Source organism: Bufo gargarizans, chromosome 4 (genome assembly GCF_014858855.1).
Source record: "Bufo gargarizans isolate SCDJY-AF-19 chromosome 4, ASM1485885v1, whole genome shotgun sequence".
Lineage (NCBI taxonomy): Eukaryota > Metazoa > Chordata > Amphibia > Anura > Bufonidae > Bufo > Bufo gargarizans.
Genome location: NC_058083.1, coordinates 45,630,979 through 45,648,590, shown reverse-complemented (window position 1 = coordinate 45,648,590; position 17,612 = coordinate 45,630,979). Strand labels below are relative to the sequence as shown.

At 42.5% G+C, this 17,612-nt stretch overlaps 1 protein-coding gene across 1 annotated transcript in view; it reads right to left on the bottom strand.

Annotated features, from left to right (window-relative positions):
- Positions 1-17,612, bottom strand: part of PNOC (prepronociceptin) — a 100,857-nt gene that overhangs the window by 68,159 nt on the left and 15,086 nt on the right. Inside the window, exon 2 of the mRNA XM_044291626.1 lies at positions 11,176-11,316. Within this exon, the coding sequence (XP_044147561.1) occupies positions 11,176-11,298 (123 nt within the window). The 5' untranslated portion in view covers positions 11,299-11,316. The remainder of the gene's footprint in view (positions 1-11,175; positions 11,317-17,612) is intronic.

Below are 17,612 nucleotides of genomic sequence, written 5' to 3'. Positions count from 1 at the left end.
TCCTCCCCAAATAACCCTCCTTTCCTACTGTGACATCACAGTCCTCCCCAAATAACTTTCCTCTTGTACTGTGACATCACTAGTCCTCCCCAAATAACCCTCGTCTCCTACTGTGACATCACTAGTCCTTCCCAAATAACCCTCCTCTCCTACTGTGACATCACAGTCCTCCCCAAATAACCCTCCTCTCGTACTGTGACATCACAGTCCTCCCCAAATAACCCTCCTCTCCTACTGTGACATCACAGTCCTCCCCAAATAACCCTCCTCTCCTACTGTGACATGACTAGTCCTCCCCAAACAACACTCCTCTCCTACTGTGACATCACAGTCCTCCCCAAATAACCCTCCTCTCGTACTGTGACATTACTAGTCCTCCCCAAATAACCCTCCTTTCCTACTGTGACATCACAGTCCTCCCCAAATAACTTTCCTCTTGTACTGTGACATCACTAGTCCTCCCCAAATAACCCTCCTCTCCTACTGTGACATCACAGTCCTCCCCAAATAACCCTCCTCTCCTACTGTGACATCACTAGTCCTACCCAAATAACCCTCCTCTCCTACTGTGACATTACTAGTCCTCCCCAAATAGCCCTCCTCTCCTACTGTGACATCACAGTCCTCCCCAAATAACCCTCCTCTCCTACTGTGACATCACAGTCCTCCCCAAATAACCTCCTCTCGTACTGTGACATTACAGTCCTCCCCAAATAACCCTCCTCTCCTACTGTGACATCACAGTCCTCCCCAAATAACCCTCCTCTCGTACTGTGACATTACAGTCCTCCCCAAATAACCCTCCTCTCCTACTGTGACATCACAGTCCTCCCCAAATAACCCTCCTCTCGTACTGTGACATTACCAGTATTACTCAGATAAGCATGTCCCCTCTTTAACCCCTTAGTGACCAGCCTGTTTTGGGCCTTACTGACCAAGCGTTTTTTCTTCCTTTTTTCATCGTCGCGTTCCAAGAGCTATAACTTTTTTTTATTTTTCCGTCTATATAGCTTTATGAGGGCTTGTTTTTTGCGGGACAAGTTGTAGTTTTTAATGGTGCCATTTTGGGGTACACATAACTTTCTGATTAACTTTTATTAAATCTTTCTGGGAGGGAGATGGGAAAAACAGCAATACTGCCACTGCGTTTTTACGTTATAAATTTTATGGGGTTCATTTTTTGGTATAAATAACATAATATCTTTATTCTCTGGGTCACTGCGATTACAGTGATACCAAATGTTTTTGAATTGCAGCTTCCTAAGACCTATAACTTTTCTATTTTTTTTTTCTATGGAGTTGTGGGAGGGCTTGATTTTTGTGCAACGACTTGTATTTTTCATTGGAATAATTTTGGAATAAATGGTGCTTTTTGATCACTTGCTATGATGTTTTTTCGGTGGCAACTAAGAATAAATTAGCATTTCTGTCTTTGATTTTTGTTTGTTTTGTTTTTTACGGCGTTCACCATAGGGGATAATTTACATGATATTTATGTAGTCCGGGTCGTTACAGACGCAGCAATACCAAACATATGGGGGAGATTTTTTTTTTGCAATTTTTTTCATTAAAAAGCGTATTTTTAATGGAAAAAAAGCATAATTTATTTCATGGGATTTTTTTATTAAATAAATGTTTTTTAAATTACCTTTTTTTTACCACTTAATAGTCCCCCAAGGGGACTATAACAGACAACATTCTGCTTGATTTTATTATCGCTATAGTGCACTGCATTTTAATATCAGTGCTATTCTGACATTGACCAGCAGGCTGCGCCAGAGAGTCGCAGCCTGCTGGAAATTACTCAAGGCTGTTCTGGGGCCTACACGAGACCCCAGCCTGCCTTCACACACATCGGCACCCTGCGATCACATTTGTGGGGTGCCAATGGGAGACAGAGGGAGTCTGCTCCCTCTGTTAGCACTTTACATGCAGCGGGCACCATTGCCCACGGCATGTAAAGTGTTAAACAGCCCGGTCCGGGCTGTTAGAGCAGGGCCGCGGCTTTCATGTGAGAGCTGGGCCCCCGCTCCCCGCTAGACTGGGCCGCCGCTTTTTTTTACGCCGTAAAAAGACGTATGGGTGGTCACTAAGGGGTTAAAGAACTTCTGTCAGCAGGTTCAACCCTATTAAACCAGGCATACTGCCTGGTAGGGTTGCTCATGACAAATGCATTGAAACGCCGGATCCGTCTCTCCGGTGTCATCCGGAAAAACGGATTCGGTATATATTTTTTTCACATCTTTAAAGGTTTACGCATGCACAGACTGGGAAACCGGATACGGTTTTACGGAACACTTGGTACCAGATCCAGCATTAATACATTTCAATGAAAATTAATGCCGGATCCGGCTTTCCGGCAAGTGTTTAGGAATTTTGGCCGGAGAAAATACTGCAGCATGCGGATCCAGTAAAAATACTGATTCTGTTGCATCAGTTGCCTTCCGCTTGAGTCATTTCCGTCCGAGATCTTTTTTTTAAGGGTACTTTCACACTAGCGTTAAAGTTTTCCAGTACTGAGTTCCGTCCTAGGGGCTCAATACCGGAAAAGAACTGAGTTTTATCCTAATGCATTCTGAATAGAGAGCGATCTGTTCAGTATGCATCAGGATGTCTTCAGTTCAGTCAATCTTACAGTATTTGGCCGGAGAAAATACCGCAGCAAAATAATACACTTGCCTTATTTTCCATTGAAATGCATTAATGCCAGATTCCGGCACCAAGTGTTCTGGTAAAACGGATTCGGTTTTCCGGTCTGCGTGTGCGCAGACCTTTAAAAATTTAAAAAAAAACAAATACCGGATCCATTTTTCCGGATGACACCAGAGAGACGGATCCGGTATTGCAATGCATTTGTGAGACGGATCTGCATCCGGATCCGTATACAAATGCTATCTGTTTGCATACTGATTTCCGGATCCGGCGGGCAGTTCCAGCGACGGAACTGCCTGCCGGAATCCAGCAACGCAAGTGTGAAAGTACCCTAAGATGGAAACAAAAGTACTGCATGCAGGACTTTTTTCCCCCGTCTAAAAAATAGATAACAGATGGAAATAGCTCAAACGAATGACAACTGATGCAACAGGATCAGTTTTTTTTATAGGATCCGTTTTTTCTCTCTCTCTCTCTCCTCTTCTGACTGATCAGAAGAACAGAAAGCGAAATGGTGATGTCAACTCAGCCTAAGCATGGAACAAGTATTCTATAGGTCTATAGCCTGGAGGTAAGTGTTTTACCTTCCATATACCTGCCCTTTACCAAGCTTGACATCAAGCCCTGTCAATCAAAGGAGGAGGGAGCGGGCAGAGCTCAGAGGTGTTCAAGGGGTTTTCAGTGATTTTGATACTGATGACCTATCCTCAGGATAGGTCATCAGTATCTGATCAGTGGCGGTCCAACACCAGGGCCCCCTGCCGATCAGCTGTTTGACAAGGCACCGGTGGTCCTTACCAAGCACAGCTCCATACATTGTATAGGGACTGTGCTTGGTCTCACGCTCAGACCCATTCACTTCAATCGGGCTATATGCGATACCAAGCACAGCCTATATACAATGTACGGAGCTGCGCTTGGTGACTTCTCAAACAGCTGATCAGTGGGATTCCCGGGTGCATTTGGACGCCCACCGATCAAATACTGATGACCTATCCTGAGGATATAAAAATTTCGGAAAACTCCTTTAAAAAAGCGGTGCTCCAAGGACTTAATCCGCCCCCTGATACTCAAAACTTGTCCATTTGCATATATTTAAAAACATAGATATTTCGGCAGCTGTTTATCATACAGACAAAAGAATGCTATCGTATTAATCAGCATAATCAACCCTACCAGGCAGTGTGCTCGGTGTAACAGAGTTGATCATGCTGACAGAGGCTGTTTAAGCCATCATCAGCACAGTGGAAATAACCCTTCCCTTCACTCCATGATATCACCACCACTCCTCAGATTACCTTGCCCCCTCAGACTATGACATCACCAGCCTCCAGGGGGTGCACCTAGCCGTTCTGCTGCTTGAGGCGAAAACTGAAACGGAGCACCTGATAATGCCAATTTCTTAACATATCCCATTTGCCACAATGAAAGCTCTCATTGCCCATGGCCCTTCGGCTGCCCCACCTGGCACTGCCTCACCTGGCTTCATTGGCGGTGCACCCATGCCAGCCTCTCCCAAGGAACCTTGCCACTCATCTTTTTTATTTTAATCACTTTTAGAGTCCTTGACTCTATGACATCACTAGCCACCATGAAATACCCTACTGTCTCACCGTTCAACCCCAGCCTTTCTTTGATAATCCTGCTCCTCACTGTATGACATCATCTTCCCTCCCCAGATAACCCTTCCTCCTAAGTATGAGACATCATCAACTCTTCCCTGATAACATCATACCCTCAGCACTCTGCAGATAACCCTACACTCTCAGTCTATGACATCACCAGTCTTCCCCTAGATAACCTTGCCCACTCACTCTATGACATCACTAGCACTCTGCAAAAAACCCTGCTGGCACACTCTATGACATCACTTCCTCTCCCCAGATAACACTGCCCCCTCAGTCTGTGACATCATCAGCTCCCCCCCATAACAACACACCCTCACTCTATGACATCACTTCCTCTTCCCAGATAACCCTGCCCCCTCAGTCTGTGACATCATCACCTCTCCCCTGATAACACCTCACACTCACTCTATGACATCAGCAGCATTCTACATTCTATGACATCACCAGATAACCTTGCCCCCTCAGTCTGTAACCTCATCAGCTCTCCCCTGATAACACAACACCCTCACTCTATGACATCACCAGCCCTGCCTATGACATCACTTGCCTTCATCAGATAGCCCTTCCCCTCTCATTCTGCTATGTGTCTGCTGTCTGCACTCTCCCTTTTGTGTCTTATTGAACTCCATACAATAGATCTGCTATTCTATCTTTTATAGTTTGTCTACCAATTATATAATATGATACAAATTTATTTCCCCACCTGCTCTAATACCAGATGCAGCTGTTTTGGACCACCTTGCAGTGCAATCGGTTGGCCACTAGATGTCAGCACACGTGAAAACTGTACAGTATTTATTTCATTATTTATATGTACATTGATGTCCATGGCAAAACACTGACTAAACTGTAATATATAGTGGTGGTGGTGGGGGGGGGGGGGGGGGGTTCTGTTAACCCCTAAAGCTCCATCCAGAGTCAATCAAACAGCATAGTGCTATATGGTACAATGCAGAGGTAGGAGTCACCCCTGGACCTGGTGCCTGAGTTGGAATTACAGAGGCCACATGGGAGGTGGGGGCCCTGTTACAGGTTTTGCACTGGGGCCCAAGAACATCAAGTTATCCCTCTGCGGTAAATAGTTTCTAAAAGTTGCAAATTTGCGCACGCCTCCACCTGCGGATATTTTTCACCATCTTGGTCAGTGATTGGCTTCCTGTCGTGATGACGTCACCACGAAACACTTTATTTAAACCACTGATGAAAAGTAATCAGAAGGCGACAATCCGTTTAATTTCCTGTCACACATTAAAACCGTAAACGAGGATTTGGAGAAGAGGAAAACCTGGAACAGATGAGCGCGTTTATACAATGTTTGCTCAGCATGGCAAACAGCAGATACCAGACACTTCCGAGAGCGCTGATTGTCGCGTCTTCCGGTGCCGGCCGGAGGGGCCCTTCACCTATCAGGACCATGTTATGGAGCAGGACCAGTTCTATGTGGTACACAGATGTGTGATATGGAGCTGATGTTATCCCAGAGGCTTCCGCGTGACGTTGTGTTTTTGCAAGGAGTTTATTTTTTTAATATTCGGATGTCAGTGTATGAAAGAAATCCACGATATGATCTATTAGACTATTAGATACCAAATGTCCCTTAGAAAGGTCCATAGTAACAGTACATGATATACAAATGTATCAAAGGGAAAAACTGCTTGAAATATATTCTTCTTGCTTTCAAAGAATATCTTTACAGAACTCATACAGGACGTATACAGAACCTTTACAGAACTCATACAGGACGTATAAAGAACCTTTACAGAACTCATACAGGACGTATACAGAACCTTTACAGAACTCATACAGGACGTATACAGAACCATTACAGAACTCATACAGGACGTATACAGAATCTTTACAGAACTCATACAGGACGTATACAGAACCTTTACAGAACTCATACGGGACGTATACAGAACCTTTACAGAACTCATACAGGACGTATACAGAACCTTTACAGAACTCATACAGGAGGTATACAGAACCTTTACAGAACTCATACAGGACGTATACAGAACCTTTACAAAACTCATACAGGCGTATACAGAACCTTTACAGAACTCATACAGGACGTATACAGAACCTTTACAGGACGTATACAGAACCATTACAGAACTCATACAGGACGTATACAGAACCTTTACAGAACTCATACGGGACGTATACAGAACCTTTACAGAACTCATACAGGACGTATACAGAACCTTTACAGAACTCATACAGGACGTATACAGAACCTTTACAGAACTCATACAGGACGTATACAGAACCTTTACAGAACTCATACAGGACGTATACAGAACCTTTACAGAACTCATACAGGACGTATACAGAATCTTTACAGAACTCATACAGGACGTATACAGAACCTTTACAGAACTCATACGGGACGTATACAGAACCTTTACAGAACTCATACAGGACGTATACAGAACCTTTACAGAACTCATACAGGACGTATACAGAACCTTTACAGAACTCATACAGGACGTATACAGAACCTTTACAAAACTCATACAGGCGTATACAGAACCTTTACAGAACTCATACAGGACGTATACAGAACCTTTACAGAACTCATACAGGACGTATACAGAACCTTTACAGGACGTATACAGAACCATTACAGAACTCATACAGGACGTATACAGAACCTTTACAGAACTCATACGGGACGTATACAGAACCTTTACAGAACTCATACAGGACGTATACAGAACCTTTACAGAACTCATACAGGATGTATACAGAACCTTTACAGAACTCATACAGGACGTATACAGAACCTTTACAGAACTCATACAGGACGTATACAGAACCTTTACAGAACTCATACAGGACGTATACAGAACCTTTACAGAACTCATACAGGACGTATACAGAACCTTTACAAAACTCATACAGGACGTATACAGAACCTTTACAGAACTCATACAGGACGTATACAGAACCTTTACAGAACTCATACAGGACGTATACAGAACCTTTACAGAACTCATACAGGACATATACAGAACCTTTACAGAACTCATACGGGACGTATACAGAACCTTTACAGAACTCATACGGGACGTGTACAGAACCTTTACAGAACTCATACAGGACGTATACAGAACCTTTGCAGAACTTATACATGACGTATACAGAACCTTTACAGAACTCATACGGGACGTATACAGAACCTTTACAGAACTCATACGGGACGTGTACAGAACATTTACAGAACTCATGCAGAACATATACAGAACCATTACAGATCTCATACAGGACGTATACAGAAGTTATACTGAATCTTTACAGAACTGATACTGAACTCAAACTGAGCTCACTCGTGGAACTCACTCATACGGAACTTCTACAGAATTTACAATATACTGAACTCAAACAGAAAACATAATGCACTCATTTTTGACTCTCAGGGACTCATACGGAACTCAATCTAAACTCAATTGGAACACATATGGAACTCATACTGAATTCAAATGGAACACATAATGCAATTATACTCGGTTCACAAGGAACTTATACTAATATGAAAAAAAATTCATACAGAACTCATATTTAACTTATACAGAAATCATACACAACTCATAGGAACTGATACTGAGCTCATACTGAACTTACACTGAACTCATGCAGAATGTATTCATAATATAAAACATATTCAAAACTGAAACAGAACTTACAGAATATTAAACATGTATTGAACCTATAAATATATTGCTACAGAACTCTTAGAAAGACCCCTTTTGGTAACATTTGATGACACTGGTCAGTGCGTCACCGCTCAAGAAGTAACTGTATAAAGCTCTCTGTTGGTGCCATCCTGTGCTAAAATGGGTTGTAGTCCACATGGTGTGCTTTCTTCACCCCGCTGGCGGTGAAAACCAATGAAGGTCTGCTGCAGCGCTTTAACGCTACAGGTGTGTGACTCGGAGGCTGCTTCATACCTTGAGGAGCAGCCTGCGCTGAAAGAGCCATAGCCGGAGTGCACGTGTGGTATAGCAACACCGAGAAGCAAATACATCACCCGGCTGGAGGTGCCCAAACAGACCAGGTCTGAACTGAAATCTCTGGATAAGGACTAGAAGTGACAGTCAAGGTAGCTGCAATGACCAAAACACAACCGTATATATCAGAGGGGGTCTACAGAGGGACAATGATGTCTACCAACAACCCAAGAAGAAGATCTAAGAACGTCATCTCCAGACTCATGCATGGATTTGAGCAGCTGTTTGTTGTGGTACAACATCATGTTTCGACTGTCTGCTGTCTAGTTAATTAGCTTAGGATTTACAGTAGATGAGTTGATAATTAGCTAAACATTACATTTTGGATGACTCAGTCTAGAAGATTTCCTTTTGAAGTCAATCTCAACCATTTTTCCTTACCGGCTGTCTCTAGCTGAGGTACAGGCAGCAGTAATGTCGGCTGTCACTTATTATTACCCGGAGATCTCACCCCACCATGTTCACTCTTTCATACCTAATTAGCTTAGTCTACAAGAAACTGGAAATGACTCTCTGATTGGAAAAGGCGGACAACGTGTCAGAAAGAACCCATGGAACGGCATTGACTGATGTCTGCCAACTCATCGTTAAGCTCTGTTAATGTTGTAGTCAATGTGACTCCAGGAAGAAATGCTGAGTAATAAATCTAATCAGAGATTAATCGCGGACAGATTAATAGGATCCTTCATCTGTAGCGCATGATTTAGAAGACACCAGTGCAGCGGAATTCCGGAAAGTACTTTGATGGTGGTTCCTGAATTACGCTGTGTTTGTACTACCAGCGTTGGACTGGCCCACCAGACTACAACAGGATCCTCTGGTGGGACCACAGTCTGATATCAAAACAGGTCCCAAAGATCCAAGAGAAAACAAACTAATTAGGCTGCATTTGGAGCTAATCATTTGGGACTAGGGTCTATTGATGATTAGAGGGTTAGGTCTTGAGAATTTCTATTGGTGGGCCCAAGGAACCCCAGTCCGACAATGTGTACTACAAAGAAGACCATGCACAAAGCACATAGGAAGATGAATATCAAGACTTGTGATTCTCTCCTTTCTGTATTTCATAAGAAGCATCCCCCCCCCACCCCCAACCCATCTCTGATCAATATTGTTTTCCAAATCTAAGCAGTAGAGCTCAATGTCAAGATGCGGCTGCAAAAGCAAATAAGATAGAGATTCTTTACAGTTTGTCACATTATGGAATGCCCTACCTAAGTGTTAGTGAGGACAGACACTAGGTCAGCATTTAGATCATGGTGGGGGGGGGTTCTTATCAGATAGCAAGTGGCATTAAGGCTACATGCACACGACCGTTCCGTTTTGTGCGGTCCGCAAACCACAGATGGCGTCCGTGTGCGTTCCACAATTTGCAGAACGGCACGGACAGCTTTTAATATATCTGCCTATTCTTGTCCGCAAAGCGCGGACAAGAATAGGACAGGTTATATATTTTTTTTGCGGGGCCACGGAACGGAGCAACGGATGCGAACAGCACACGGAATGCTGTCCGCATCTTTTGCGGCCCCATTGAAGTGAATTGGTCTGTGTCCGAGCCGCCAAAACTGCGGCTCGGGTGTGGAACAAAACAACGGCCGTGTGCATGCGGCCTAAGGGTTAAAATAAATCTGGTGTTTAAAGATGGAGAAATATTGAACTTTGTGGAGCTGTGTAACTAAATAGGATTACCAGGTTGAGGGAAACTGGTGGAGGCCTCCTCAAGAGGAAGCGGTGGCCGTCCACACAGATCCTGCAGGGAACTGTGGCATTGCATGGAACACGTTCAGATGAGTAGATGATCATGTAATATATTATAATGCCAAATCTACCAGTATGGGGAGTTCCCTTTACAGAACTGGCTCTTCTGCAAGGGATCAACATCTATGATGTCCAAGGGGCCATCTAGAAGTCAATGTGGTGGTCCTCTGATAGAACAATTCTTTTAGCATAGAAATCTGTATATCCATTTTATATGGAATCAGTCACAACCCAATTCACATTGTGATTTCTAGCTGTTTAATATAGAACATAGAGCGTCCACCATATAAGACAGATAGATAGAAGATAGATAGTAGAAAGATAGATAGATATAAGATATATAAATATGAGATAGATAAATATGAGATAGATAGATAGACATTAGATAGATAACTAGATAGATAGATAGATAGATAGATAGATAATAGATAGATAGATAGATAGATATTAGATAGATGATAGATAGATAGATAGATAGATAGATAGATAATAGATAGATAGATAGATAATAGATAGATAATAGATAGATAGATAGATAGATAGATAGATAGATAGATATGAGATAGATAGATAGATAGATAGATAGATAGATAGATAGATAATAGATAGATAGTTGCACCTACAAATTTTTGCTTATAAAATTCATATGTTAAAAAAACAACTTTTCAGTTAGAATTTCCACAATTTTCCGTGCAATGATTTTGAGGATTGAGTACCAGTGCCCCCTTCCCTGCAGTCACCCCGGACAGTCCAGGCTGGAGCCTAGCAGCAGGTGAGGTATGTGAGACAGACACTGGTTGCTATGGATACAATGTGACAACTTCACCGGACATTGTTTCTAAGAGGTTTTTCAGGCAACAAGTCTCCAGCAACCATTCAATTCAGGTTTTCAGACTTAGGCTGGATGGAATCGTCAGGGTTCATAACATCACATTTCTCTATTTCTCCCGGCCGTATCTTGGCCTTATTCACACGTCAGTGTTTGGTCAGTGATTGTGAGCCACACCTGGTCTTGGCTCAAAATCGCTGATGGAAATCACTGACCGAACACTGACGTGTCATCGAAAAATACCCTCCACATCCTAAAGATATCTCATATATCCCCGAGATCCGTGCAGACCACTCACCAGAGTGTCGAAGTTGTCCTGCTGGTACAAGCGCTTGTTGCAGGTGACGCAGTCATTCTGACAGTCGCAAAGTACGTGTGACAGTAACGACAGCAACGTTATACTCCACAAAAGAGCCTTCATCGTCTCGGTGCTGAGGAGCTGGAAGAGGACAGGAGCTATGTTTAGTCAACATATACAATGAACACAGTGCCTTGCAAAAGTATTCACCCCCTTCTTCCTGTTTTTTTTTTTGTATTACAATCTGGAAATAAAATTGACAAAAATGCACTAAAATTGAGTAAATAGTCCAAATTGTTACAGTGGAATGAAAAAAAAATTACATTGCTAAAAGCTAAACAGTTGTGTGTGCATAAGTATTCACCCCCCTCTAGATGGGCAGAAATCCCAGTGCACAGGTGTGCTAAAGTCATAGGGGCATACCCCAAGAAACTCCTATCTGTAACTGCAGAAAAGGGGGCTCTACAAAATACTGATTATCAGGGGGGGGGGGGGGGGGTGAATACTTATGCACATTAAATGATACCAGGGCTGACAGACCTATACAAAGACCCACAGCTAAAACGGGCTGCTCAGGCTCCGGAGAAGGGAACAAACATGTGGTGGAGGAAGGAGCCCTGCACCCTTTACTGCCCAAGTCCAAGAGGGATGTTATAATTCAATGTTTCGCTGCCCTAGACCACCAGGGATGTTATCATTAACCTCATAATTGCTGTATACAATCAGGACTGTTTCTACCAAACACTTCAATGCACTAACTTACCAGGGACATTACTATTAATTTATTGACTGCCCTAGACCACCAGGGATGTCATACTTCAATGTTTCACCTTAATAGCTGTACACCATCAGGATTGCTAGTATCAAACGCTTCACCACACTAGCTCACCGGGGACGTAACCATTAACTCATTGACTGCCCTAGACCACCAGGAATGTTACAGTGAACCCCGTCACTGCCCTAGACGACCAGGAATGTTACAGTCACTGCCCTAGACGAGCAGGAATGTCACAGATAGCCCCATCACTACTGCAGAGCACCAGGGATGTAACTCTAAACACCTCTGCTGTTCTAGATGAAAAAAATGGATGTTCCTATTAACCCGTTCAGCACTCTAGAACACCAGGGATCTCACGTTAACCCTTGCTGCACACAGAAATTAAGACTATCCAGATGTCTTCTGAAGAAATAATAGCAAGATGTATAGTTTTATATTATTTAGAGGGATGTTGGCAGCTGATTTGGCACCAGAAACCGCAGTTGTGCGTGTCCACCCCCGCTATATATTATATCAATAGGCATACAGGAACCTATACCCGCACTATAGTGTTCTCTGCCCCCTGCACAGGGAAGTCTTTATTACCTCCATTATGGATTTGCTTGTTGATTTTTGCAAATGCAATGCAGACCAGAATGACTCAGATGGAGGAGGACTGTTAGCGCACTGATACGAGGACTGTAAGGGTCGGGAGGACGGCCGCTAAACACAACATTTTGCCTTCAAGGGGATACAAGTGATTGAAACAAGTGGCTCATTTACATAGAAATAAGATATACAGAAGGGACATATTGCTTCTATGAATTCTAAATGAGGTCATTAAAGTTAATTTGCATAGACTGAAATGAACCTGTCACTCTGCGTATCTCCCTGCGATACGACGGCAGGCCAGCCCGTGATGAATGGACGCCGCGCTGTACAGTATATTACTGGATGCTAAATGCTAGGAAGGCCTGAACCTTATGCGGCCATTAAACTTAACCCATTGGATGCCATACATTTCACCCGTATGTTACAGCTTATTTATTTTATGCACTTATATAGCACGACTGTATTCCGCAGCGCTTTACAGAGATGAGTATCGGGCTAAGGTCCCTATTGTTAAGTCTTTGTAGTGTGGGAACAAACCGGAGGAAACCCACGGGGAGAACATACAAACGCCATGTAAAACCCACGGGGAGAACATACAAACTCCATGTAAAACCCAAGGGGAGAACATACAAACTCCATGTAAAACCCAAGGGGAGAACATACAAACTCCATGTAAAACCCACGGGGAGAACATACAAACTCCATGTAAAACCCACGGGGAGAACATACAAACTCCATGTAAAACCCACGGGGAGAACATACAAACTCCATGTAAAACCCACGGGGAGAACATACAAACTCGATGTAAAACCCACAGGGAGAACATACAAACTCGATGTAAAACCCATGGGGAGAACATACAAACTCGATGTAAAACCCACGGGGAGAACATACAAACTCCATGTAAAACCCACGGGGAGAACACACAAACTCCATGTAGATTTGTTGTCCTTGTTCAGGGAGTGCAAGGCATCAGTGCTGACCACTGGTGCCCATTTTACACTTAGAGCAGTTTTTGCAATTCTGGAAGCTTCATGGCACAAATCGTCAAGTATTTACTGCTTGTTCAGTGTCTGTACAGATCTTGCTTTGGTGATTTGCCTTCCAGGAATCATAATCTTTACGGCCCCTGTATTATAGGTAGTGTTTCTAAAAGCAACCTAGCAGAATAATGAGTGCAGCTCTGGAGCACAATACATGGAGTAATTCAGGATAAATATAGAAAATATAATGTAATGTATGTACACAGTGACTGCACCAGCAGAATAGTGAGTACAGCTCTGGAGTATAATACAGGATGTAACTCAGGATCAGTACAGGATAAGTAATGTATGTACACAGTGACTGCACCAGCAGAATAGTGAGTGCAGCTCTGGAGTATAATACAGGATGTAACTCAGGATAGTACAGGATAAGTAATGTAATGTATGTACACAGTGACTGCACCAGCAGAATAGTGAGTGCAGCTCTGGAGTATAATACAGGATATAACTCAGGATTAGTACAGGATAAGTAATGTATGTACACAGTGACTGCACCAGGAGAATAGTGAGTGCAGCTCTGGAGTATAATACAGGATGTAACTCAGGATCAGTACAGGATAAGTAATGTATGTACAAAGTGACTGCACCAACAGAATAGTGAGTGCAGCTCTGGAGTATAATACAGGATATAACTCAGGATTAGTACAGGATAAGTAATGTAATGTATGTACACAGTGACTGCACCAGGAGAATAGTGAGTGCAGCTCTGGAGTATAATACAGGATGTAACTCAGGATCAGTACAGGATAAGTAATGTAATGTATGTACACAGTGACTCCACCAGCAGAATAGTGAGTGCAGCTCTGGAGTATAATACAGGATGTAACTCAGGATCAGTACAGAATAAGTAATGTAATGTATGTACACAGTGACTGCACCAGCAGAATAGTGAGTGCAGCTCTGGAGTATAATACAGGATGTAACTCAGGATCAGTACAGAATAAGTAATGTAATGTATGTACACAGTGACTGCACCAGCAGAATAGTGAGTGCAGCTCTGGAGTATAATACAGGATGTAACTCAGGATCAGTACAGAATAAGTAATGTAATGTATGTACACAGTGACTGCACCAGCAGAATAGTGAGTGCAGCTCTGGAGTATAATACAGGATGTAACTCAGGATCAGTACAGGATAAGTAATGTAATGTATGTACACAGTGACTGCACCAGCAGAATAGTGAGTGCAGCTCTGGAGTATAATACAGGATGTAACTCAGGATCAGTACAGAATAAGTAATGTAATGTATGTACACAGTGACTGCACCAGCAGAATAGTGAGTGCAGCTCTGGAGTACAATACAGGATGTAACTCAGAATCAGTACAGGATAAGTAATGTAATGTATGTACACAGTGACTGCACCAGCAGAATAGTGAGTGCAGCTCTGGAGTATAATACAGGATGTAACTCAGGATCAGTGCAGGATAAGTAATGTAATGTATGTACACAGTGACTGCACCAGCAGAATAGTGAGTGCAGCTCTGGAGAACATCTAAGTTGGACAACATGATATTGGTAATGGGGACCCAGCACTGTTCTTGCCCAGTGGCCATCTAACATCTGTACTTTACAATAGAACAGTATCATGAGTATATGTGTTCTTGTAGAAAATGGTTCAAAGTTATTTCTGTAACTCCTTCTAGATACTGAGGAATGCAGCCATTCTCTCCTGGGAAACCTTAAGAGTGTATGACTCCATCCAATGGAGTTTGTAAGTTCTCCGTCTGCTTGTAGATTTCTTCCGGTTCTCTGGTTTCCTCTCCCCGGTCCAATAACACATTGATGGGAAAAATGGCCTCCTATGAAATGTATGTACAAGTGCTGAGAGGTTAGATTGTGAGCCGGGATGGGTCTGATGTGAATGGCGACAATTTGCTGCCGTCATCTGTCAACATAGTTATAAGAAGAAACCTTTGATTCAGATAATATATCAAGGACAATCAGCCACCAAAGTGTCGGTCCTAGTCGGTGCATATGGCTGCCGCGATGGCTTCACGACTGTAGACGCCCAGCCCCTCGGATCTGACACATTCCTCTAATGAACTCATTTACTGAACAGTGAGGGGCGTCCTGATCGCCAGTCTGAAAATTATCAGCAACATGGTCTGCGGATTACAACTGGAATAGTCATGTCTGAGAGTCGGCTACCAGCAAAATATAATAAATAATTATTATCCACTGTCTGATATCTATCTATCTAGTTTTTCAATATTAATAAATTTAGACACTTTATGGCTGGCGGATGTAATGATATTATAGGAATTTTTATGGAGATTATGTATCACAATATTGCACTGATTGAACATATTATATGTGCATATATTTTGTTTAACTCATGTTTTGTATGAATTTTTATGATAATCACATGTAATTAGCAATTATGTATTTTACCTATATATACAGTGGATATAAAAGAAGTCAGGTTTCTGTGATGTAAAAAAATGAGACAAAGATAAATCATTTCAGAACTTTTTCCACCTTTAATGAGACCTATAAACTGTACAACTCAACTGAAAAACAAACTGAAATCTTTTAGGTGGAGGAAAGAAAAAATATAAAAATAAAATAATATGGTTGCATAAGTGTGCACACCCTTAAACTAATACTTTGTTGAAGCACCTTTTGATTTTATTACAGCACTCAGTCTTTTTGGGTATAAGTCTATCAGTATGGCACATTTTGATTTGACAAGATTTGCCCACTCTTCTTTGCAAAAACACCCCAAAACTGTCAGATTGCGAGGGCATCTCCTGGGCACAGCCCTCTTCAGATCACCCCACAGATTTTCAATCGGATTCAGGTCTGGGCTCTGGCTGGGCCATTCCAAAACTTTAATCTTCTTCTGGTGAAGCCATTCCTTTGTTGATTTGGATGTATGCTTTGGGTCGTTGTCATGCTGAAAGATGAAGTTCCTCTTCATGTTCAGCTTTCTAGCAGAAGCCTGAAGGTTTTGTGCCAATATTGACTGGTATCTGGAACTGTTCATAATTCCCTCTAGCTTAACTAAGGCCCCAGTTCCAGCTGAAGAAACACCGCCCCTTGGCATGATGCTGCCACCACCATGCTTCACCATGTATGGTGTTCTTTTGGTGATGTGCAGTGTTGTTTTTGGGCCAAACATATCGTTTGGAATTATGGCCAAAAAGTTAAACCTTGGTTTCATCGGACCATAACACCTTTTCCCACATGCTTTTGGGAGACTTCAGATGTGTTTTTGCAAAATGTCACCTGGCTTGGATGTTTTTCATCGTACGAAAAGGCTTTTGTCTTGCCACTCTACCCCATAGCCCAGACATATGAAGAATACGGGAGATTGTTGTCACATGGACCACACAGCCAGGACTGGCCAGATATTCCTGCAGCTCATTTAATGTTGCTGTAGGCCTCTTGGTCGCCTCCCAGACCAGTTTTCTTCTCGTCTTTTCATCAATTTTGGAGGGACGTCCAGTTCTTGGTAATGTCACTGTTGTACCATATTTTCTCCACTTGATGATGACTATCTTCACTGTGTTCCATGGTATATCTAATGCCTTGGAAATTCTTTTGTACCCTTCTCCTGACTGATACCTTCTAACAATGAGATCCCTCTGATGCTTTGGAAGCTCTGTGTGGACCATGGCTTTTTCTGTGGGATGCGACTAAGAACATTTCAGGAAAGACCAACTAGAGCAGCTGAACTTCACTTGGGGTTAATCAGAGGCACTTTACATGATGGCCGGTGTATGCTGACTCCTATTTAACAGGATTGTGAATGTGATTGCTTAATTCTGAACTTATAAGAGGGTGTGCACACTTATGCAACTACATTATTTTTGTTTTTGTTCTGTTTTCTTCCCTCCACCTAAAAGATTTCAGTTTGTTTTTCAATTGAGTTGTACAGTTTATAGGTCACATTAAAGGTGGAAAAAGTTCTGAAATAATTTATCTTTATTTTTTTACATCACAGAAACCTCACAGTGTAACAGGGGTGTGTAGACTTTTTATATCCACTGTATATCCACTATAATATGTACATTTTTTTCTG